The 24,529-nt window shown below is 40.7% G+C and overlaps 1 protein-coding gene across 1 annotated transcript; it reads right to left on the bottom strand.

Annotated features, from left to right (window-relative positions):
• Positions 1 to 5,860: 5,860 nt before the first annotated feature.
• LOC139158370 (cholinesterase-like) lies at positions 5,861 to 23,727 on the bottom strand. The gene is made up of 5 exons (XM_070735673.1): positions 23,602 to 23,727; positions 17,372 to 18,893; positions 15,591 to 15,745; positions 14,828 to 14,876; positions 5,861 to 5,877 (listed from the first exon to the last, which is right to left on the bottom strand). Exons 2-4 carry the CDS (start codon positions 18,886 to 18,888, stop codon positions 14,842 to 14,844), a joined length of 1,707 nt encoding a protein of 568 aa, XP_070591774.1. The 5' UTR covers positions 18,889 to 18,893; positions 23,602 to 23,727; the 3' UTR covers positions 5,861 to 5,877; positions 14,828 to 14,841.
• Positions 23,728 to 24,529: the final 802 nt, after the last annotated feature.

Genomic DNA, 24,529 nt, shown 5'->3' with positions numbered 1-24,529 from the left:
GACCCATCTCTGCCGTCAGGCATGGGGGAACTGACACATCTCCCCCAGACCTATACAGTTTATATATGGTATGTTTGTGTGTATGTTTGTTTTTAATAATGGGGTTTTTAGCGTTTTTTAAATTATTTGATTTGTTCTTACATTGTTCTTGTCATTGTTGTGAGCCGCCCCGAGTCTTCGGAGAGGGGCGGCATACAAATCTAATAAATAATTAAAAAATAATAACAGCTGCAAGGTGTTTCCATTTTTTTTATCCACCCCCTGTATATTAAATAATACATTCAATTCAAGCCATAATTCAGTTAGTGAGTCTTAGGCAAAAAGGTACTTACAAAAGAAATTCAACTTGTTGGCTTGCAGACTGTCAATGGCAATGCTTGGAAGAAGATTGACTGATGCTATATAAAGTGCTCAAAACACTTTGATTCATGTGTCGAGATGATGCATTGGAAAATGTTTTTATATCCTAATCTTCTTGCCCACATTTTTATCCCCCCCGCCCATTCTAATTATACACAAAACAAGGAACAAGGAAATCAACTCTTTTGGATTTATACCCATGACGAAGCCACATGAAAGGAATAAATCGGTTCTGAGAGTCATTCAGGAATTTTAGATGCTCCTTATACATCGAGACCTAATTGTAAAATGAAAATAAGTTTCAGCTGACTATCCTGTCATTTCACATCCAAATTCCTCTTGCAATACTTTAAATAGTTTTTAAAATTTGATTGAACAAGCTGGTGAGGAATTCTGGGAGTTATAAGCCCACACATTTTAAAGTTGCCAAGGTTGAAAAACATCTACAGGGATCTCCCTCAGTTTCTTTTTTATCCTGGAAAAACCCTTTTAATAAATTTCAAGTCTTAAGGAACCCCTGCATAAAGATCACAGAAATATAAAAACATTGCAATACAGTTAACTTTCTAAACCTAGACAATACATGTTTTACAAGAGCATAGCAATAGGCTAGCAGCTCAGTTACATTTAAAAATGTCCATTAGGGTGAACAGTAGCATAATTCAAGGTGGAAAATTAATTTACAGATTTACAATGGGGGTTTTTCCTGTCACAATCTCTTGTAGAATCTCTTGGTCTGAGGAATCCCAGTTGAGAAAGGCTTCAGTATTAATATAATATATGAGTATCTTCCAAACTCCCCCTTCAATTTTCAGATAGGGATTATTCAAAAGTAAATTTAGTATATTGATTGTTCTGCCTGGCCATGGGCCACCCAGAAACGAAGTAATTAATCAAACACACACACACTCACAGACTTGTAAAAAGGAAGCAAAGAGGTTCTCTTTATGTATAGAAAATTGCAAGCCTCGGTGTCTGCCGGAGTAATGTTAGTTTATGAGTCCAACAGTTCAGAGTTAATCACTCAAGTCAGCATAGAATGAGCCGGTGCAGCAGGTAGAGTGCTGTACTGCAGGCCACTGAAGCTGACTTGCAGATCTGAAGGTCAGCGGTTCAAATCTCGTCACCGGCTCAAGGTTGACTCAGCCTTCCATCCTTCCGAGGTGGGTAAAATGAGGACCCGGATTGTGGGGGCAATATTGCTGGCTCTGTTAAAAAGTGCTATTGCTAATGTGTTGTAAGCCGCCCTGAGTCTAAGGAGAAGGGCGGCATAAAAATCAAAAAAATCAAATCAAATCAAATCAAATAAAAGCCTTTCTGGCTTATGTCAGCCAAATTAACTCATGGCTTGAGCGTCAGAATGTCCAAACATATCCACAGCAAACAAAAACCACAATTCATCAAAGTCTTACTACAAAAACTGAATGATAAACTCCCATATCGTCATCTGCAAACCTCCCCTTTTTTCAAGGCTGCAGCAGTGTCATTAATTCTTAGCACCTGTGACCTAGAATCTGTTTCTGTATTTCCGCAGTTGCTCTTGGCGTCCCAGCATTCTCCTGACCCGAACATTGAGAATAGGATCATTCATTAAATCCTCCCCATCTGATTCAGATGAAACTCTAGCTGGAGATCTGACTGGCTCCATTTCCCTCTCTGCCTCTCCAACCCCTTCCTCATTCCTTTCTCCTTCTGGTTCACTGTCTGATTCCTCCTCCAGCTAAATGGGTCTTCTGTGATCAGGCGGCTCCCACTCTTCTGAGTCAAAATCAGCAGCCATAGGAGCTGGCCTGAAGCCAACCACAACATTGATAAGGGTCAAAATTATACATCTGTTTCAATACCTCCAAATATGCTTTGCAAACGTTAATATAGGAAATACAAAACAATTTTGATTAAAAGCTGATATCATTCAAGATAGGTCCTACAATATATTTCTAACCTTGTCCATAGTTTTGAAGTTAATTGCTTGGATTCTTTAGAAAAATCGAGGTCATACTGTTATTATGCCACCAGACTAGAAATTTGGGGCCCAGACAAACCTAGAATTTTGCCATCTTCGATCTGACCTAAGCATAGTACATAAAATTATCCGCTAACATGTCCTACCTTTCAATGAATGCTTTAGCTTCAACTACAACAATACACAAGCACACAATAGATACAAACGTATGGTAAACTACTGCAAACTTGAATACGAATTCAGTAACAAAGTTGTCAATGAAAGAGTAGTAGATCCTTGGAACAAACTTCCAGCAGATGTGGTTGGTAAATCCACAGTAACTGAATTTAAACATGCCTGGGATAAACATATATCCATCCTAAGATAAAATACAGGAAATAGTATAAGGGCAGACTAGATGGATCATGAGGTCTTTTTCTGCAGTCAGTCTTCTATGTTTCTATGTTTCTATGTTTCAATGCCTGCAATACAGTACCTAACGCTATGGTTTCTTTCCCAAACCCCCAAAACCTTAACTTTAGATTGTCTACTGTCAACCTCACCCCATTCATAAGAGGTCTTTAAGGGGCATGCATAAGCAGTAACAGGCAGCCAAAAATTTTACTGCCACACTGTGGGTATGGCTTATTTTGTGGGTGTGGGTAGATGCTGGCCATGTGACCAGGTGCCCATGTAGCCATGTGACCAGGCTTGAACAATCATCATCATTCAAGTGAACTGTTAAGTCCTCGACTTACAACCTCACCAGTGTTGCTCGCTGGGGTGACAATTTGCTTTGTGTTTCCCGTGCTCTCCTTCCTGGGTCATCCCCTGCCTCAGGCTGGGTAGCTAGGTGAACGGGTGCCAATCAGCTGTTGAGAAAAGATGGGGGAGGAAAAGGGCGCCCTGCAACTCCTGCTGGTGCTGCTCTCCCTACCGTTTTCCGAGAAGGAGGAGGAGAATGGGTGGTTTTTTAAAAAAAATATTGGAAAGCTAAGGGAGAGTTACAAGGTTATTATTACCGCACAATGCCTTTTCATCTCAGTTGTGGGCAGAGTGAGGGCTTCTCAAGGGGAAAAAGACCACAGCGCAGACCTCTTTGGCGTGGCTCACCTCGGCTCAGCTCTCCTTTTTTTCCCCTGCTGCTACTGCTGCTTCATCTGTACTCCTCGTTTTTTCCTATTTTCCTCCTTCCTGGCCTCGGGAGGTGGCCGCATGAGGCTGGGGGGGAGCTGGGTAGGAGAGAGGGAAGCTTGCCATTATTTCATATTTTTTTAAAGACAGATTTTTTGGGGGGTTTTAGGACTATCCTCCTTATCCAATCCTCCTGAAAATTATTCAGGTAGTCATTTCTATCTTTTTAAACATTGCTAAGTGTGATTTTTCAGTTCTCTTGTAACAGTATGCTCCTTGGCCCAGTCTAACAAGTGTGTCTTTTATTGTATTTGACAGTATCATCAATGGAATCCAGACTGAAAGCACAAAGAGTAGAGAGGAGTCTTCCCTGAAACCTTTCAAGAGGACATTGAGAGTTTGGCATATAGGAAGGTAATGGAGGTAGTTTCAGTAGATAGTTGCTAAGGGAAAAACTCTGAAAATCTCAACTCTTTAATGCTATGAATTTCTGCTAGTTGGGCAACAGGTGGACTTACCTTTCCAAACCAGTACACATGGATGTTTTTTACAGCACGTGAGGAAAACATCTCTAATTAAATGGATCATGTCTTAATTTAAGCATCCTGCCTAAATTGGTTTCTCCACATCAAGGCATATTAAAATAACTTTGATTGCAATACCTAGAATATCAAACCTGCCCATTTATTAGATCTAAGGAGCTCACCCCCATGAAAAAGATATGTGAGTCATTAGGTTACAGCAAAATTTTGCAGAATTCTGGTTTCTTTTATTTGTTTTTCCATATTGTATCAAGTTCTTATATTATTATTATTATATTAAAGGCATTTTTATCTTAAGAACTCAGACAGTATTTATTAAGAGGTTCTTTTTGAGGGAGAGGGATTAATTAAAAGCCTGCCTCAAATCAATATATAATAAATTACTTCTAGCAATTTATTATTTTAACAGCAAAAGTGATGTGGGTTTTAGTTGTCTCCTTATTTGTCTTCCAAGATCCCACCAGTCAGTCTCTGAAAGGAAAATGGATGCTTCTGGAAGGTTCTCTGGTGCAGCTTGTCATCCCTTCCTCGCTTTAAAGAGAGAAATAAACACGCAACCTAGGTTTTCAAATGGTGCCTTTGAGATATGGATGCCATTTTCAAAGAGGTTCAACCCAAGTGGCAGCCTTCATAGTAGGCCAGTTCAACACACAAGGAAAGCAGAGGTTCCAGGATGCTCTTCTCTGTAGTACGGTAGAATAAGAAAATTTTATTTAGTTTTGTTTATTATATGTATCTCGCCTTTATAATTTTTACAAATAACCCAAGGTAGAGAACATATCCCCCATTCCTTCCTACTCCCCCCTCCCCAAAATAACAACCCTTTGAGGTGAGTTGGGCTAAGAGAGAATAACTAATCTAAATCTGTCTATTTATTAGACGAGATCTCAGAACCACTGAACTATATCTTTCAAATATCCTAGAGCACTGGGGAACTGCTGGGGGACTGGAAAAAAGCTGATGTAGTTCCCATCTTCAAGAAAGGGGGGAAAAAACAGATCCAGGAAACTATAGACCTATCAACCTGACCTCAGTACCAGGGAAGATTTTGGAAAAGATAATCAAACAACGAATCAACAAACACCTATAAATAAAGTAATAACCAAAAGCCAACCTGGATTTGTCAAAAACAGATCATGCCAGACTAATTTTATAGCAATCTTTGACAAAGTGACAAAATTAGTGGACAAGGGGAAATCTGTCGATGTGGTTTACTTGGACTTCAGTAAAGCTTTTGACAAAGTAGACCATAACCTACTACTAAATAAAGTAGAAAAATGGGAGATGGACAGCAACACCACCAGATGGATTCAAATCTGGCTAACTAACTGCACTCAATGTGTAGTGCTCAGTGGAACTACATCTACATGGAAGGATGCATGCAGTGGAGTACCCCAAGGCTGTGTTTTAGGCCCAGTACTCTTCAACATCTTCATAAATGACTTGGACGAGGGGATACATGGGGAACTTATCGAATTTGCAGATGACACCAAACTGGCAGAAATAACCAACACTCCAGAAGATAGGCTCAAAATAAAGAAGGATCTTGACAAACTTGAACAATGGGCTCTATCTAACAAAATGAAATTCAATGTGAAAAAAGTAAGGTTCTACATTTAGGCAAGAAAAACAACATGCACAGGTACAGTATATGTTGTACGTTGCTCAACAGTAGTAACTGTGAAAGGGATCTTGGAGTTCTAGTGGACAACCATTTAACTATGAGCCAGCAGTGTGTAGCAGCTGCCAAAAAACCAACACAGTTCTAGGCTGCATTAACAGAGGGATAGAATCAAGATCTGTGAAGTGTTAATACCATTTTATAAGGTCTTCGTAAGGCCACACTTGGAATTCTCCATTCAGTTTTGGTTGCCACAATGCAAACAGGATGTTGAGACTCTAGAAAAAGTGCAGAGAAGAGTGACAAAGATGATTAGGGGATTAAAGGCTAAAACATATGAATAACGGTTGCAAGAATTGGACATGACTAGTTTAATGAAAAGAAGGACCAGGGGAGACATGATAGCAGTGTTCTAATGTCTCGGGTTGCCACAAAGAAGAGGGAGTCAAGCTATTCTCCAAAGCACCTGAGGGGAGAACAAAAAGCAATGGGTAGAAACTAATCAAGGAGAGAAGCAACTTAGAACTAAGGAGATGGGTTTATCCTCTATCCTGGTGCTCCTTGACTTCTCAGTGGCTTTCGATACCATCAACCATGGTATCCTTCTGCACCGACTGGAGGGGTTGGGAGTGAGAGACATTGTTTTAGGGTGGTTCTCCTCCTACCTCTCTGGTCGGTCATAGTCGGTGTTAGTGGGGGGGGGGGTCAGAGGTCAGCTCCTAGGTCCCTGCCTTGTGGGGTACCTCAGGGGTTGGTCCTGTCCCCCCCTGCTGTTTAATATCTACATGAAACTGCTGGGTGAGATCATCCAAGGGCACGGGGTGAGCTACCATCAGTATGCTGACGATACTAAGCTATACATCTCCACTCTGTGTCCACTCAGAGAAGCAGTGGAAATAATGTGCCATTGTCTGGAGGCTGTCAGGGTCTGGATGGGTGCTAATAGGCTCAAACTCAATCTTGACAAGACGGAGTGGCTGTGGGTACTGCCTCTCAAGGACACGTCCATCTGTCCATCCATTACTCTGGGTGACTTTAGAACACCAACTTTCAGCTGTGGTGAAGGGGGCGTTCACCAAGGTCTGCCTGGTGCACCAGTTGCGGCCCTATTTGGACAGGGAGGGTTTGATCATGGTCACTCATGCCCTTATCACCTGGAGGTTCGACTACTGCAATGCTGTCTACATGGGGCTATCTCTGAAGAGCACTCAGAAACTGCAAAGTGTGCAGAACGCAGCCGCATGAGAAGTCATGGGCTTACCCAGACATGTACATATCTATCCAACACTCTGCAGACTGCATTGGCCACCAATTGGATTCCAGACACAATTCAAAGTGTCGGTTATGACCTATAAAGCCCTACATGGCATCAGGCCAGAATACCTATGGGACCACCTTCTGCCGCATGAATCCCAGTGACCAGTGAGGTCCCACAGAGTTGGCCTTCTCCAGGTCTCATCAACTAGATAATGCTGGTTGGCAGGGCCTAGGGAAAGAACCTTCTCTGTGGTGGGCCCAGCTCTCTGGAATCAACTCCCCCCGGAGATCCACACTGCCCCCATCCCCCTTGTCGCCAGGCCTGGGGCCATTAGATTCTTGCCCCCTGGCCGATGAATGAACTGATTGAATGAGAATGTTTTTTTAGGGTTTTTAGTTTTAGATTATATATTTCATTAATTGGACCAGAAATGTTATGTATTGTTTTACTATATGTTGTGAGCCACCCCAAGTCTTCAGAGAGGATCCTTTCTTCTTGCATATTTACTTTGGTGTTGAACCAGAAAGGTAATGTGTATTTTATGGATTTGCTTTTGATTAAAACCTGTTTTCTTTTACATTCAGAGCTTGTATTCTTAACACTTGTTGCCTGTTATTTATCCACTTATGCAGAGATCCGGAAATGCCATAAGATTTTAGTTTTAGAAGTAGTTTGTCATGTACTACTGAATTAAAGGCTTTACATGTCTATATCAATTGTGTCTATTGCTTTACCCTGGTCGAGCAGTGAAGTCCATATGTTTTTGCAGTGTAAGTGTTGCAGGGTGCAGGACATTTTTTTTCTGAAGCCAAATACTTGTTAGAGAGTAAGTTGTTTGTCTCTAAGTAGAGGATAATGGGTTGGTTTATGATTGATTCCATGACTTTGCATGTGATATAACATAAAGAGATGGCAAGGAGCTGGTTCTGAAAGATATTTCATAGATGATGCTATGCTGGTTGAGAGCTTTTTAAAGAAGTAGGCACAAAATCTATCAGGGCCAAAAGATAGAGATGGATTTGGGTTATGCAATGCCTTTTCAAAGGCATCTTCTGTGAAACCATCATGTAGTACATCATTGTGATTTGTTGTGATACAATTGGGAAATGTGGGGCTTGATCCATTGCTGTTTACAAAGACTGAACCAAAGAATGTGTCGAAGAGGTTGGCCTTAACAGTTTCATCATTACAGTCTTGGCCCTTTTAGTAGTGGGATAGATCTCGAGTCTTTAAGTTTGTTGTTTACAAAATTATAGAAGGCCTGGGTGGATTTTATGTGTAGTAAATTTTCCTCTTGTTTGCTGTGATAACTGATAGTAGCCATAGTCTTCGGAGAGGGGTGGCATACAAATCTAATAAATAATAATAATAATAATAATAATAATAATAATAATAATAATAATTATAATTATTATTATTATTATTATTTTGATTGAAGATTTCTTATTGTTATGGGTAATGAGTCACCTCAAGGAGGGTGGCCTAGAAATCAATCAATCAATCAATCAAACAAACAAACAAACAAACAAACAAACAAATAGTTTTTCCTGGTTTGGGGGTTTATTAGTGGTATATAGCGTATAGTTTGTTGGTTCTTTTCACTTCACACACAAAAAATGTTATAATGATCTTTGGCAGTGTTGCAGCCAGTAAACCCAGTTTGCCAATCAAGAGATTAGAAGTCGTCAGTTATGAGATCCTAGTTGGCTTTTCTGAAGTTATACTTTGGGACTCTGTCATTATGATCGTCTTTGTAAGGAGATAAGTTGAGACCAAAGTCAATTATACTCTGGGTCACTGTTGGAAAACAGTTCATTTATTTGAAGAGTGAGTTGAAACCATTGCAGAAACCATTGCAAGACAGTTGTTGATTCTAGTGCTTTTTTTTGTAACTAGTTGATTCAGTCCCTTTGTACATTCGTTTAGGGTCCAATTAATATGAGATAGATTGAGGTCACTGAGAAAGATAAGAGGGTATGGGCAAGAGGCTGCCCATGTTCGTAATGAAGTTAGTTTGTTCACATGTACAAGATCATAATCAGGGGCTCTGTTTAGGGACAGCTCACATATGATGGTCTCAGGAAGAGAAAGCTCTTGTGTAACTTGAATATTTTTTTAGATTTAAGAATTTTTTTAAATAGAAGATACCAACACTACCTCCTCTATGGATTCCATGGTCGGACCTGTAAATATGACAGTCTCTTACTGTGATAATGGAGTCATGGAGGGATAAATTCAGCCATGTCTCACAGGCAAATATAATGTTGAGTACTGTATACCCATATTAGTAAAAGGAGGAATTCTGTATTGAGATATTCATGAACTAGGAGTGTCAGTGGTAATAAGGTCAGCCAATGAATAGACACTCAGTCAGCCAATAGGAGCTAACTACTACTGAGTCTATGCAGAGAAACTGTAAGGTTAAGCTTAATGTTGGGTGTGGTTCCACTCTCCATTCTGTACAGTCTATTCTCTGCATTATGTCTCCACTCTGCACTAGAAACTGCTTGCTGTTTTACCTGCAAATGATTGAAAAGAAAATACTCTGCAAATGGTATTGTAAATACTGTATCTGTTATTATGATTATAAAGAAGTTATTTAATTCTTTATATGGTGTAAGCTTCTGGTTTTACTTTACACCAAACTTCAATATTCTATTATTTTGTTTACAAGGCTTCTTGCATTAAGTAGCTTGCATTTGAGGTGCTCTGTATTCCCTTTATACTAAATATGGTGGGGTTTATGGAATCCAAATCCAGGACCCAAAGCATGCAATCAAGTCTTGCTGCGATATTTACTGTTGACAGTGTACACTGGAGAAATTCCCTTGAGAAAATAGTGGGAGGAACTCTTGCAGAGAAAAGGATTCTGTCAAGCTGGTCCCAGCTTGGATGTTTAGGAAAGAAAGATCCTCAAATCCATTTGTAGTGAAAGGTATACTTTTACTAAAGTCACGTGGTTATAACGCAAGAAATGTTTATCTGAGTATTCCTGTGTACCTCTTTTCCGCTTCTCCAGGGCCCTCCCATCTTGACCAATTTTAAGACTTCAATAATATTAGGAGTTTTGGTAACAATAGCAATAGCATTTAGACGTACAGTGGTACCTCTACTTATGAAATTAATTCATTCCGTGACTAGGTTCTTAAGTAGAAAAGTTTGTAAGAAGAAGCAATTTTTCCCATAGGTATCAATGTAAAAGCAAATAATGCGTGTGATTGGGGAAACCACAGGGATGGTAGAGGCCCTGTTTCCACCCAGGAGATTCCTAGAGAGGCCCCACAGAGACTTCTCCCCACCTTTTCCGGTTATAGTTTCGGAGGCTCAGGTTTGTAAGTGGAAAATGGTTCTTGAGAAGAGGCAAAAAAAATCTTGAATGCCTATTTCTTATCTAGAAACGTTTGTAAGTAGAGGCGTTTGTAGGTAGAGGTACCACTGTATATACAGCTTCACAATGCTTTACAGCCCTCTCTAAGCAATTTACAAAGTCACCATATTTATTTATTTATTTACTTATTTATTTATTTTGTCCAATACACAATGAGGGTTTTAGTGGGTATATATCTATATACACATAGTAAAATACATGATGAAGGTTATAGAGGAGATACTCATAGTAAAATATATCTAAGAAATAATAGAAAAGAAGGTATAGTAATAGAACATATCAATGAAAGAATAGAAGAAGAGATATAGGAATAGAAAAAAGGTATAGGAGATATAGGAAAGCAATAGGACAGGGGACGGAAGGCACTCTAGTGCACTTGTACTTGCCCCTTACTGACCTCTTAGGAATCTGGATAGGTCAACCATAGATAATCTAAGGGTAAAGTGTTGGGGGTTTGGGGATGACACTATGGAGTCCGGTAATGAGTTCCACGCTTCGACAACTCGATTACTGAAGTCATATTTTTTACAGTCAAGTTTGGAGCAGTTAATATTAAGTTTAAATCTGTTGTGTGCTCTTGTGTTGTTGTGGTTGAAGCTGAAGTAGTCGCCGACAGGCAGGACGTTGCAGCATATGATCTTGTGGGCAATACGTAGATCTTATTTAAGGCGTCTTAGTTCTAAACTTTCTAGGCCCAGGATTGTAAGTCTAGTCTCGTAGGGTATTCTATTTCGAGTGGAGGAGTGAAGGGCTCTTCTGGTGAAGTATCTTTGGACATTTTCAAGGGTGTTAATGTCGGAGATGCGATATGGGTTCCAAACAGATGAGCTGTATTCGAGAATATCTTGCCCCCAGCAATCTAGGTCCCCATTTTACCCACCTCGGAAGGATGGAAGGCTGAGTCAACATTGAGCCTGGTGAGATTCGATATGCCAAACTGGTGGCAGCTGGTGATCAGCAGAAGTAGCCTGCAGAACTGCAATCCAACCACTCTGCCACCCTGGCTCTTTAAGAGCTTTAAAGTTTAGTGCCTCTTTGGAGGAGTTTGCATTTCATGGCAAGATGCCAGTGAAGCAAAGTAAGCGGAAGCCATTATTTATTTATTTATTTGCTTGCTTGCTTGGTAGCTTGGTTGGTTGCTTGTCAAACATGTACAAGATAGCAAGTATAGGCATGAACATAAACATGTAATGCTCTCTACATGGGGCTACCTTTGAAAAGTGTTCGGAAACTTCAGACCGTGCAGAATGCAGTTGCGAGAACAATCCCATGTTACACCAACACTCCGCAGTCTGCATTGGTTGCCGATCAGTTTCCGGTCACAATTCAAAGTGTTGGTTATGACCTATAAAGCCCTTCATGGCACCGGACCAGAATATCTCAGGGACCGCCTTCTGCCGTACAAATCCCAGCGACCAGTTAGGTCCCACAGAGTTGGCCTTCTCCGAGTCCCGTCAACTAAACAATGCCGTTTGGCGGGACCCAGGGGAAGAGCCTTCTCTGTGGTGGCCCCGGCCCTCTGGAACCAACTCCCCTCAGAGATTAGAATTGCACCCACCCTCCTTGCTTTTCATAAACTTCTTAAAACCCACCTCTGCCATCAGGCATGGGGGAACTGAGATATTCTTTCCCCCCAGCCTTTGCAATTTACGCATGGTATGTCTGTATGTATGTTTGGTTTTTATAATAAGGGGTTTTAAAGTTATTTTAGTATTGGATTGGATTGTTGCATGCTGTTTTTATCATTGTTGTTAGCCGCCCCGAGTCTACAGAGAGGGGCGGCATACAAATCCAATAAATAAATAAATGAACAAAGGAAGTAAATACATATAAATGGGGACAATAAGATAGGGATGGTAGGCATGCTGGTGTGCTTATGGTTACACCCCCCTTTCTGGACCTCTTAGGAATGGAGTGAAAACAGGTAGACAGCTTGAGATTGAAGCTGTGATGGTTTGAAGCTATAACAATGGAGTCGGGTAGAGCATTCCAGGCGTTGACCACTCTGTCGCTGAAGTCGTATTTTCTGCAATCAAGTTTGAAGCGGTTTACCTTGAGTTTGTATCAAATGTTTGCCCGTGTATTATTGTGGTTGAAGCTGAAGAAGTCATTGACAGGCAAGATGTTGTAGCAGACAATTTTGTGTACTATGCTTAGATTGGACTGCAAGGCAGCACAGTTCCAGATTTGTCCAAGGCCAAAATTTCAAGCCTGGAGGGATAGGGAAATGTATTTATTTATTTATTTATTTATTTATTCATTCATTTATTCATTCATTCATTCATTCATTCATTCATTCACTTATTCACTTATTCACTTACTCACTTACTTACTTACTTACTTATTTTGTTTGTTTATTTGTTTATTTATTTGTTTGATTGATTTTTATGCCGCCCTTCTCCTTAGACTCAGGGCTGCTTACAACATGTTAGCAATAGCACTTTTTTAAACAGACCTAGGCTATTGCCCCCACAATCCGAGTCCTCATTTTACCCACCTCGGAAGGATGGAAGGCTGAGTCAACCTTGAGCCAGTGATGAGATTTGAACCGCTGACCTTCAGATCCACAAGTCAGCTTCAGTGGCCTGCAGTGCAGCATTCTACCTGCTGCGCCACCCCGGCTCATAGCAGACCTGACAAATTCACTTATATTTACACATTTCGAAATGGAGGTGGATTTATATGCATGCATAAACATTGGTGATTAATAATATAACTGATCTTAAGTTATTAATTGCCCTTCTGTTACGGAGAGAGGATAATGGTCTTCGTTAGAAGAAATATTTTCATGTTGCGATTCAGGGATGCCCATAGGAATGTTCTGATAACACTTATCACTGGGCTACAAGGAGACATTTGCAATGTCTCCATTTGTCTGTTAAATAATCTCATTCATACGGAAACTGATTTCACCCACAGGTTCAATTTCATTCTTACATTTTCTTTTTCTGAGCACTGTGTAATTTTCTCTGTAAGTTACTCTTCGTGGCTCATTCCTTCCCTCCCTATGCCCAAGATCTGTGCTTGTTTATCTATTTATTTTTATTTATTCATTTGTCCAATACACAATACATATGGAAGAGAATAGACATGAAGTAATATATATAAAGATAATATGTAAAAATAGAGGAGAAGATATATGAAAGGAAGAAAATATATATGATATGTGCGATTGTTGTGGTTCAGCCTGAGGCTGCTCAGGGACCAGCTGTGTCTCTGCTGGCTCCATGCCCGGAGGAGGATGACAGCGAAGAGGAGGGGGCTGAGCAGTCGGACGGGGGAGGGGACAGCCAGGAATGGGATGAGGATGAACAGCATGAGAGCGCGGGGGGGGGGGCTCTCCCCAGCCAGTAGCTTGGAATCATTAGGGGATGACGCACAAGCTGTCATTGACATGCGACAGAGACGTTCAGAGCAAAGAAAGGGGCAGTTAAAGAAATATTATCACCATTGAATTAGGAACAGCTGGGTTTGGGTGTGGTCCTCATCAGCAGGGTTTAAAAGGCAGGCAAGCCCTTGAAGCCATGTGGAGTGTTATCAATTGGAGTTACGGTGTCCTGCTTTGTTCTCGGCGTCTCTGTTCCTGGCTTGTGGCCCAGCAGTTTGGAAGACCCGTGAGAGGTGTAGGTCTGCTATCTACAGCCTCGGCTTGGCAGCAAGAATCCTGTATTGCTGCATGGACTTTTGTCTTCGTGGATATATCTGAAGATACAGCATTTTCCTGTTTGTAAGGACATTTTTTGTTACCTGTGTTTTTCTTGAATTTTATAAACTGCCTTTGCCTTTTACCGGTGTGTCTGGCTTCTCTTTTTGGGTTGGTCTTGGCTTCCGGAGTGACCCAGACAGAACAGAGATAAAGGAAAGACAATTGGACAGGGGACGAAAGGCACACTAGTGCACTTATGTACGCCCCTTACTGACCTCTTAGGAACCTGGAGAGGTCAATCGTGGATAGTCTAAGGGAGAAATGTTGGGGGTTAGGGGTTGACACTATTGAGTACAATAATGAGTTCCACGCTTCGACAACTCGGTTACTGAAGTCATATTTTTTACAGTCAAGTTTGGAGCGGTTAATATTAAGTTTGAATCTGTTGCGTGCTCTTGTGTTGTTGCAGTTGAAGCTGAAGTAGTCATTGACCCATAGGACATTGCAGCATATGATCTTGTGGGCAATACTTAAATCGTGTTTTAGGCGCCGTAGTTCTAAGCTTTCTAGGCCCAGGATTGTTAGTCTATTTTCGTAGGGTATTCTGTTTCGAGTGGAGGAGTGAAGGGCTCTTCTGGTGAAATATCTTTGGACGTTTTCAAGGGTGTTGATGTCCGAGATGTGGTATGGGTTCCAGACAGATGATGAGATCTAGAGGTTTCCCCAGGTTCCTCTTCCACAAAGGCTATGGGCATCAGCTAGGAGAGGTTCCATTTCACACAGTGAACCAGAGCCACAAAAGTGCTACTTACGGTAACAATGGTTTGGAATGCCGATGTGAAATTACTATTTAGAAGGAAGTCTAGCCCCCTTCTGAAATCATCCAATTGGATCCCAATTGACGGCCGTTACTACAATCAAGCATTGGATTCCTACCTCCTGTCTTCTTCCTAGTCCGATGAAACAGAATCACCTTTGGACTCGTCTGCAGAACAAAGAAAAATGAAATATCAAGAAAGGTGTACATCTTATCACTAAAGCATCTGAATCTAGAAGTAGGATTCTGAGGATTCCATCATTCATGGCATAATATATATTTATTAAATATACAGTATATCAAAACATTATTGTTTGTCACATGGTCAGCCTGATGTTTAGACTGGATTTGACATTTTTATCCATCTACTTTGTCCTTTCCAAAAACCTGGAATGGGCAGGTATTTTTCAACGGTATTAAAGTTATCATTGCAGGATGTAAGCTATTCCAAATGAAGCTGCCTTTTGCAATTGACCGAGAAGGATTGATTGATTGATTAGATTTGTATGCCGCCCCTCTCCGTATCAATGATGATGGTGGTCAAGTGGTGAGCCCGATGTTTTAGGATTCATTATTGTTGTTGTTGTTGTTATCTTTGTGTGAGCAGCTAAGGCTTACTTAAAGGATATTACTAGATACCCAACATATGGGACGTCATGAAATTTGCTTGCTCTACAAAGTTTATCACTAGCATTACAAAATTGCCCAGTGCAAAATCAAATGAATATGTTTCAGCAAAGAATGGTAGTAAAATCAAGTTTTAGAAATTGCTCGATGAGTGTGATGGGCGATCTCTACATTTGATATATAAATGGTTTCTTAAAATATATTTTTCATCAACGACTACTCCCTTCCAAGGGCAGAACTAATAGCTGAACTTACATGTCTCTTCAGCCTTTGAAAAAAGGCTCTTTAAAAAACCACAGTGCTCTATCACCCTTTCCTGGAATGGCTCAGTATTAAGAAGGAAGAAATTCTGCTCTGTGGCATTATAGAGAGGCCACTCATCCTTGGTGGCTGCTAACCCAGTGGGATTCCTGTGGAGAAAGAAAGGGACATTGATGGAAACTAATCAAGGAGAGAACCAAGCTAGAAATAAGAAACTTCATGATAGTGAGGACAATTGATCAGTGGAACAGCTTGTCTTCAGAAGCTGTGAGTGCTTCATCGCTGGAGGTTTTTAAGAAGAGATTGGACAGACTCTTCTCCAGAATGGAATAGAGCAGGGGTGAAATTCTGCAGGTTCAAACAAGTTCTATGGAACTGGTGGTGGCCGTTATGCACAATTCGGAGAACTGGTAAAAGGCACCACTGACTGGCCCCTCCCTGCCCCTCCCACTCACTCCTTCTGTCCTCAGGCTCATACACACAGAGCAAAAATGAGAAGGAGACAAGAAGCAGCCAGGTTGAATGCTAGAAGACTTGGCTGAACTTTACTGTCAGTTCTGTGGGTGAAACTTGGTGGGGTGGTGCAGCCCCACCTTGTGATGAGTGACATCAAGTTGGACACACCCGCTCAGTCACATGACCTCCACCAAGCCACACCCAGAGACCCAATAGGGAAAAATGTGAATGTCACCCCTGGAATAGGATCTCCTGCTTGGGCAGGAGGTTGGACCAGAAGACCTCCAAGGTCCCTTCCAACTCTGTTATTCTGATGTAGCTCTTTTCCAAAGAGACTGGTTTTGACTTGAGAAACCTGCTACCGAGGGGAACTGCCAAAGGGGACTTTGAAGCAAAGGTGGAGTTTGGCTTGGTGAAATCTCTTTTGTTTCTCCTTGCTGATCCAAACCCAGGTCATCTCTTCATAGAATCTTAGATCTGCCAGTCCCAATCCTCACATGCTGGGCACCCTCCATCTTGTCAGTTTACCCTTCACTACTTACTCCCTTGCAAGCATTTTCTTGTTCTTTTAATAGTAGAATAATGCACTTATGATTCACTTAACAACTGTCTTGCTTAGCAACAAAAATTCTAGGCTCAACTGTGGTTGTAAATCATAAACTACAGTGGTATCTTGGTTTTCGAATGATTTAAAATTTGAACAAATCGGTATTTGACCAAGAAATTCGTAAAAAATTTGCTCTGAAATCCGAACAAAGATTTGGAACTCAAACACCCCAGATGAACCGAGTCCAGCCAAAGGGCGCACATGGTGGCGGCAGAGGCAGGAGCGGAGGCCGCGTGGCAGCAGGAGGCGCAATCTGGGCAGCAGCGGCTGACAGAAGACACGTGGGGCTGCCAGACAGCTGAGAGGCCCCACAGTGGCATCGGCGGCAGGGATGGCCACGTGGGCCACCAAATGGCTGAGGGCTCTGGGACAGCAAGATCAGCGGTGGTGGTGGCGGTGATAGCCGCATGGGCCACCAGACATTTGAGGGCCCTGGGGCAGTGAGATCAATTATGCTGATAGTTTCCTATCTCCCATATTTTGGTTCTCAACCAAATCAGTTCTCGACTACACTTCCAGAACGAATTATGGTTGAGAACCAAGGTACCACTGTACTTATATTAATACAACCTGAAAACATATGCAAAGGAATAGCATGCATTACTTCATGGCTGCATTACTTTAGATATAAAGTACATTTGTTGAATGGGTTGTGTTTGTGCTTTCTTCATATTTACAATAGAAATCTATAGAAATAAAGTGAACCACTTACCCATTTCTGGCAAACTCTGCCCAGTAGTTCATCATCTTACGGCTCAGCCTGGCTTCAGCCTCTGTATGTGTTTGATTGACAGGCCTCACTGATTCAAGGGTTCCAAAAACAAAAGGAACATCAGAACCGTGAGATGCCCCAATCCATTGAGGCCAAATTGACCATGAAGGGCGATGTGCAAATAAATAGGCATATACAGGACTCCCAGTTTTCCTGATATTTCCTGCAGCTTCCCACAATGGGCACGAAAACATCCGATCTGTATAGAAGTGGGACAGAGCGGAGCGGTATTGTGCTGGGCCGTGTTGTCCTTCACTGTATCTCGACGCAATCGTCCGAATAAACTCTTCGGTTGCATTTGGCACCAACAGCCCTATCCCTTTCAGAAGCTGCTCCTGATTGATGAGATTGTCGGTGATGTTAGGGAAAACATTGTGGGCATATGAGGCCGCTTCATCAGAGGTTGCACCTATTAGGACTGGTTTGACCTGTATTTGCCCCTCCTCCATGAGCTTTTCTGGATCACCAAGCAAAAACTCCCCATCTATGGTTGGCCTGAAGGGAACATTCAAAATGTAGCCACCTTTGAGGAACAGAGATATTTCATGGCGAATAAATTCAGAAACATTTTTTGTTTGCAGACAATGTACTATGCTGATGTTATTGTCCTTGGAGCAACCCAGCAGATGAACAAATTCCAGTGATTTTTGTCTGGCTTCCTCAGGAGTCCTCCAAGCCCAGAAGGCATTGGCTGTTCCACTCTGGATCACCGCTTGGGCAAAAAGGTCCTGGCTTTTCGGTGCGAGAAGGTGGAAATTCACAGAAGCTCCTCCAGCACTGCATCCAAAAATGGTCACCTGAGAAGGATCTCCCCCAAAGACAGCTGCATTCTCTTTTATCCACTCCAGGGCCAGCTGTTGGTCCCATAAGCCTAGGTTCCCTGGAGCAGCTGGTGGCAAGTACAGAAAGCCCAGGGCTCCCAAGCGATAATTGATGGTGACCACAATGACATTCTCAGTGGCAGCCAAATGTGTGCCATTGAAGATGTCCACTGAAGAAGTGCCCATTAAATATCCCCCTCCATGTATCCAGACCAGAACAGGGACTGATGAAGAAGGTTGTGGGTGTGGCACCCAGATGTTGAGGGAAAGGCAATCTTCTGACAGTGGTGTTTTAGGAGACCATATCTCTGCTTCAGGGATATCCTGGAAAATAAATTGAGGACAGGAATCGCCAAAGCTGGTGGCTTCCAATGTTTGATTCCATGGCTGATGTGGGAGAGGTTTCTGGAAACGCAACTTCTCCAGGGGAGGCTCAGCATAAGGAACGCCTAGAAAGGCTGTCACGGGTCCAAGGCCAGATAGGAACTGCTTGCCCTTAATAGGGCCACTGCTGGTTATGACCACTGTGTTCCCACTGGAACCAGAACCAGAGGCTAATGGAAAGGGGAGAAGGAGGAGGCAGCACAAGAGAGACGGGCATAGTAGACAAGGCATTGCAGCAGTAGGACAAGTCATTGGACCTGGAAAAAGTTACAACCAGTATGAGATTATTCCTATACTCTATAAGCAAGGTTGGGCTGCTAGCCGTAACTAGTGTTGGGCGAACCCAACAAAGTGTGGGTTCGGCAAACTCACCTGAACTTTGCTGTGAAGCTCGGGTGAGTTTGCCGAACCCAAACCCGAGCAGCAGCAAGCCGCCGCGGTGTCATTTTCTGTAAAAATAAACAAGAAGGTGGGGAATTTCCCGCCTCCTTTTTCTTCCTTTTATTTTTACAGAAAAGGATGCCACAGTGGTGCTGCAAGCAAAAGTAGGTGGGGAATCCCATGATGGGATTCTGGGGGCGGGGCTTTGACGTCACGGCGACTACTTCCTGGCCAGCCGAAACGGGGAGGAAGGAGTCTCTGTGATGTCAAAGCCCCGCCCCTGGAATCCCTTCGTGGGATTCCCCACCTCCTTTTGCTTGCCGTGCTGCAAGCAAAAGGAGGTGGGAAATCCCACGAAAGGATTCCCCACTCTCCTCCTGGGCAGCGGCGTTTCGGGGTGTTCGAGCAAACGCCAAACCCGAACCCAAACTTTACCCAAACTTTTAAAAAAGTTTGGGTTCGGGTTCGGCATGCCAAACACTGCAAAGTTCAGCACGAACCTGAACTTTGCAAGTTTGGTTTGCCCAACACTAGCCGTAACGCTAAATTGGGTTCACCACTGCGGCTCATGAGTGCTTGTGGGGCCAGTGCAATTTTACTTCTGCATCTGTGGAGATAGCAAAATTGCTGACGGAGCTGCAGGTGTGCCTGTGTTTTGGAGAGGTTGTTTTGCTTCCGTGCATACTGAAACACGGGCACATCTGCAGCTCCGTGCGTGATTTTGCTATCTTCACATGTGCACAAGCAAAATCGCGCTGGCAGCGAGTCCAATTTAGCGTTCTGGCTGGAGCCCACCCCTGTCTATAAGTCCACCTTATGCCAGGTCGTGATTACTTTATTATGATGGTGAGGCTACATTTTTGCTTATGGAACCAATGGTGAGCAGGGAATGACTTAGTCAACTTTGCTCTTCTCCATGATGTATGGAGAACGTTCTAGAAGAACTGCTTAGAACTCTTGATTACAGATCCCCTTGCTCAGTGATTGGACAGTTTTACACAGAATTGCTAGCAGATCTTATACAGGGTTCACAATACAGTGTTATTATATATTATCTGTGTTCTAAATTTCTAATTTATTCCAGAATCCTGTTCTGGAAAAATTAAAAATTCTGCAGACTTACTCACTTGTCAGTTTTAAAGGGATTATTTTTTATTCAAAAGAAGAAAGAAGCTTCCGAGATGACCAGGCTGTATCCTGCTCACACACACACACACACACACACACACACACACAAATCACGAAAACAGCAATACTGTATTATATATTGCAAGAAGATGCATTGACCAACTGGATTCTGTCCATAAAGGCCCATGAGACATTTTTATATATTTATTATCTCATTTTTCATTTAATTATTTTACAAAATATTTACACATATATTCTATATTTATCTTATTGCGTTCAAGTTTCCTTTTTTACCATCCTCCCTTCCTTTTCTTTCTTCTTCCTTTCCCTTCCTCTTTCTCTTTCTAAAACTCCTTAGAAACATAGAAACATAGAAGATTCCTCATGGCCCATCTAGTCTGCCCTTATACTATTTCCTGTATTTTATCTTAGGATGCATATATGTTTATCCCAGGCATTTTTATGAATATGAATAATGTTGAAGAATATAAATACAGTACTTCTCTTCCCTCTCTCCTTCTTCTCTTCCCTACCTCTACTCCTGCCCTCTTTCCTAGCTCTTTTCTCTCCTCTCCTCTTCTTTCCCCCTCTTTCTTTCTTCCTTCTTCTCTCTTCCCTTCCTCCTTCCTTTGCTGTACTTTTTCCATTTTTCTGGGATTTATTTGTTTATTTATTTATTTATTTTATATATATATATATATATATATATATATATATATATATATACACACACACACACACACACACACACACACACACACACAGATAGAATTGTCGGCTATCAATAAAATTAACTGCCTTGGAAATGGCCCTGGGTTGGGCCGAGAGGCAAAAAAGGAGCTGTGATGTTCCTTCAATATACCAGGGTGATTCGACACAAAATGTAACCCTTCCCTGGTACAGAGCTGAAGGGATTGGATACTGTAGCCTAGAGGATAATTCTCTGCCTTACAAGGCAAAGGTTGCAGGTTCAAGTCCCAGTGGTTATGGCTAGCTGATGAGGCCAAAATAAGGCCGAAATAGATCTATCCTAGTCTCCCTTAATTTTCAAATTCAGCTTAAACATGTGACATATATATATATATATATATATATATATATATATATATATATATATATACACACACACACACATAGTAAAATACATGATGAAGGTTATAGAGGAGATACTCATAGTAAAATGTATCTATGAAAGAATAGAAAAGAAGATATAGTAATAGAACATATCAATAAAAGAATAGAAGAAGAGATATAGGAATAGAAGAAAGGAATAGGAGATATAGGAGAGCAATAGGACAGGGGACGGAAGCCACTCTAGTGCACTTGTACTCGCCCCTTACTGACCTCTTTGGAATCTGTATAGGTCAACCGTGGATAATCTAAGGGTAAAGTGTTGGGGGTTTGGGGATGACACTATGGAGTCCGGTAATGAGTTCCACGCTTCGACAACTCGGTTACTGAAATCATATTTTTTACAGTCAAGTTTGGAGCGGTTAATATTAAGTTTAAATCTGTTGTGTGCTCTTGTATTGTTGTGGTTGAAGCTTAAGTAGTCGCCGACAGGCAGGATGTTGCAGCATATGATCTTGTGGGCAATACTTAGATCATGTTTAAGGCGTCTTAGTTCTAGGCTTTCTAGGCCCAGAATGGGATGGTATTTTAGCAACCTTTAATTCTTTTATACAGTCTTACATTTTTCATATTTTATTCCATATATATTCCTTTAATCAATTTCTTTTATCTTTGTCTATTAATACACTTCAAATTTAAGATTTTCTCCCCCCATTCCATATCCCCTCCTCTCTTTCAAGTGTTGCATCTGGGTTACCTCATTTGCTTATATTCAAACATATTTATTCATACTCATTTTTTAACCATCTATAAAACTTCCCCCAAGTCTTGTAATATAATGAATCCTCTTTATCTTTTAATCTTAATGTTAATCTGTTCATTTCAGTGCAGTCCAAAATTTTCTTTATTATATGCTCATCTCCAGGAATGATTCCTGCTTTCTAATTTTGCGCAAATACAATTCTAGCTACATTCTGTATGTATTATTAAATATATATCTTATTTTTTGTATTTTTCTGGTAAAATTCCTAAAAGAAAGATTTCTGATTTTAAGTCTGGCTTTTCTTCCACCATTTTTCCTAACCATGTTTGTATCTTAATCCAAAATTGTAAATGTCCACCACATATGATAATAAGAACCTGGTATTTTCTATCATTTCCAACATTTTACTGATTTGTCTTTTAAACATTTTTTTTCTGGTGACATATGCCATCTATAAAACATTTTGTACAAATTTTCTTTATATACAGTTGCCATGATTAATTTGTAATTTCCTTTCCATATTTGTTGCCATTTTTCCAATTATATTGTATATCCAAAATTCCTCATCCAAATTATCATTGTTTCTTTTACCACTTCTTCCTCTAATTCAACAGATAATTATATAATTTCTTAATCATTTTTCATCACTCCCTATCAATATCTCACTATCAATATCTAAATATATGTTGTTTTTTATCTTTTTCATATCTTGATTGTATTTGCAAATTTGTGAATCAGTCTGTCTTAATTCTGTTTCTCTAGCTCTTGTTTTGTTTTCATTTCTCCTATTTCTGTCAAGCTATCCTTATGTCTTATAACATTTCTTAAGTTAATAATATTTGGACGTACAAGTGCTTCCATTGTTGAAAGCCCCATTGTTATTTCCATATAATGGTTTCCTTTTACTTTTTCCCACATTCTTGACAATCTGTTTCTTAAACAATGCTTCTGAAAATATGAATGTATTTTATTCTTCCCATACCACAAAAAAGCATGCCAACCTACTTGCAAACCATGACCTTCCAGAGTTAATAATCTTACATTTCACAGCAGAATACATTCTTTCAACCATGTTAATGCTGCTGCTTGATAGTATATTTCCAAATTTGATACACCCAAAGGACCTCTCAATCTTGCTTCCTGTAGAAGTTTCATTTTAATTCTGGCTTTCCTCCCTTGCCAAATGAATTTCCTTATTATCTTATTTAACTTTTCAAAAAAAGGTCTTTCAAATTTAATCAGAATTGTTTGGAACAAATATAACATTTTTGACAATTAATTCATTTTAATTATCAACCTTTAGCACCAATCAATGGTATTTGTGACACATTTTTAAATGTTCAGTTGACTGAGTTTTATGTTTAATGAATAAAAGAGATAATAATAATAATAATAATAATAATAATAATAATAATAATAATAATAAGACAAATTCGCCATTAGTCAAAGGCATCCCATGTCACCCCATGACATCCCATGACAACACCTCTAACAGCATAAAACATCAGTATCTGCCTATCCCAGGTCCTTGATAAATAGACAAAAATGCCATAATATATTAAATAATACATTCCATTCAAGCAATAATTCAATTAGTGAGCCTTAGGCAAAACGGTACTTACAGAAGAAATTTGTTTTGTTAGTTTGAAGACTGTCAATGGCAATAATTGGAAGAAGACTGACTGATGCTACGTAAAGTGTTCAAAACACTTTGGTTCACGTATCGAGTGGATGCATTGGAGAATGTTTTTATACCCTAATCTTCTCTTTATCCTCCGCGCCCATTTTATACCCTAATCTTCTCTTTATCCTCCGCGCCCATTCTAATTATATACAAAACAAGGAACAAGGAAATCAACTATCCTGTCATTTCACATCCAAATTCCTCTTGCAACAATAGTTTAAATGGTAAACCTGATTGAGCAAGCTGATTGAGGAATTCTGGGAGTTAAAAGTACACACATTTTAAAGTTGCCAAGGTTAAAAAACGGTGATGTGCAGGACCTTTTCTCAGCCTTTTTATCCTGGAGGAACCCTACAATAAATTTCAAGTCTTAAGGACCCCTGCATAAAGATCACAAAAATATAAAAACATTTTTATTTATTTTATTTATTCATTTGTCCAATACACAGATACATAGGAAGAAAAATAGACATGTGATAATATAAAAGAGGGTGAAAGTGAACTTAGAGGAGAGGATATATGTAAGGAAGAGAATATATAAGATAGGCAAAAGAAAGGAAAGACAATTAGACAGGGGATGAAAGGCACACCAGTCCACTTATGTACGCCCCTTACTGGCCTCTTAGAAACCTGGAGAGGTCAATCGTGGAGAGTCTAAGGGAGAAGTGTTGGGGGTTAGGGGTTGACACAATTGAGTCCGGTAATGAGTTCCACGCTTCGATAACTCGATTGTTGAAATCATATTTTTTAGAGTCAAGTTTGGCGCGGTTCGTATTAAGTTTGAATCTGTTGCGTGCTTTTGTGTTATTGCGGTTGACTGGTAGGACATTGCAGCATATGATCTTGTGGACAATACTCAAATCGTG

The sequence above is a fragment of the Erythrolamprus reginae genome, chromosome 2, assembly GCF_031021105.1.
Source record: "Erythrolamprus reginae isolate rEryReg1 chromosome 2, rEryReg1.hap1, whole genome shotgun sequence".
Classification (NCBI taxonomy): Eukaryota; Metazoa; Chordata; class Lepidosauria; order Squamata; family Dipsadidae; genus Erythrolamprus; species Erythrolamprus reginae.
The sequence above is the reverse complement of the archived record's forward strand: the minus strand, read 5'-3'. Positions and strand labels throughout refer to the sequence as shown.

Excerpts from the sequence above, each read along its gene's own strand:
- LOC139158370 (XM_070735673.1), bottom strand. The coding sequence starts at position 18,888 with ATGACTTGTCCTACTGCTGCAATGCCTTGTCTACTATGCCCGTCTCTC. Across the intron at positions 15,746-17,371 it reads GCAGAGTTTGCCAGAAATGG|GAATCCCACTGGGTTAGCAG; the intron begins GTAAGTGGTTCA and ends CTTTCTCCACAG. Across the intron at positions 14,877-15,590 it reads TTCAAAGGCTGAAGAGACAT|ACGAGTCCAAAGGTGATTCT; the intron begins GTAAGTTCAGCT and ends TTTGTTCTGCAG.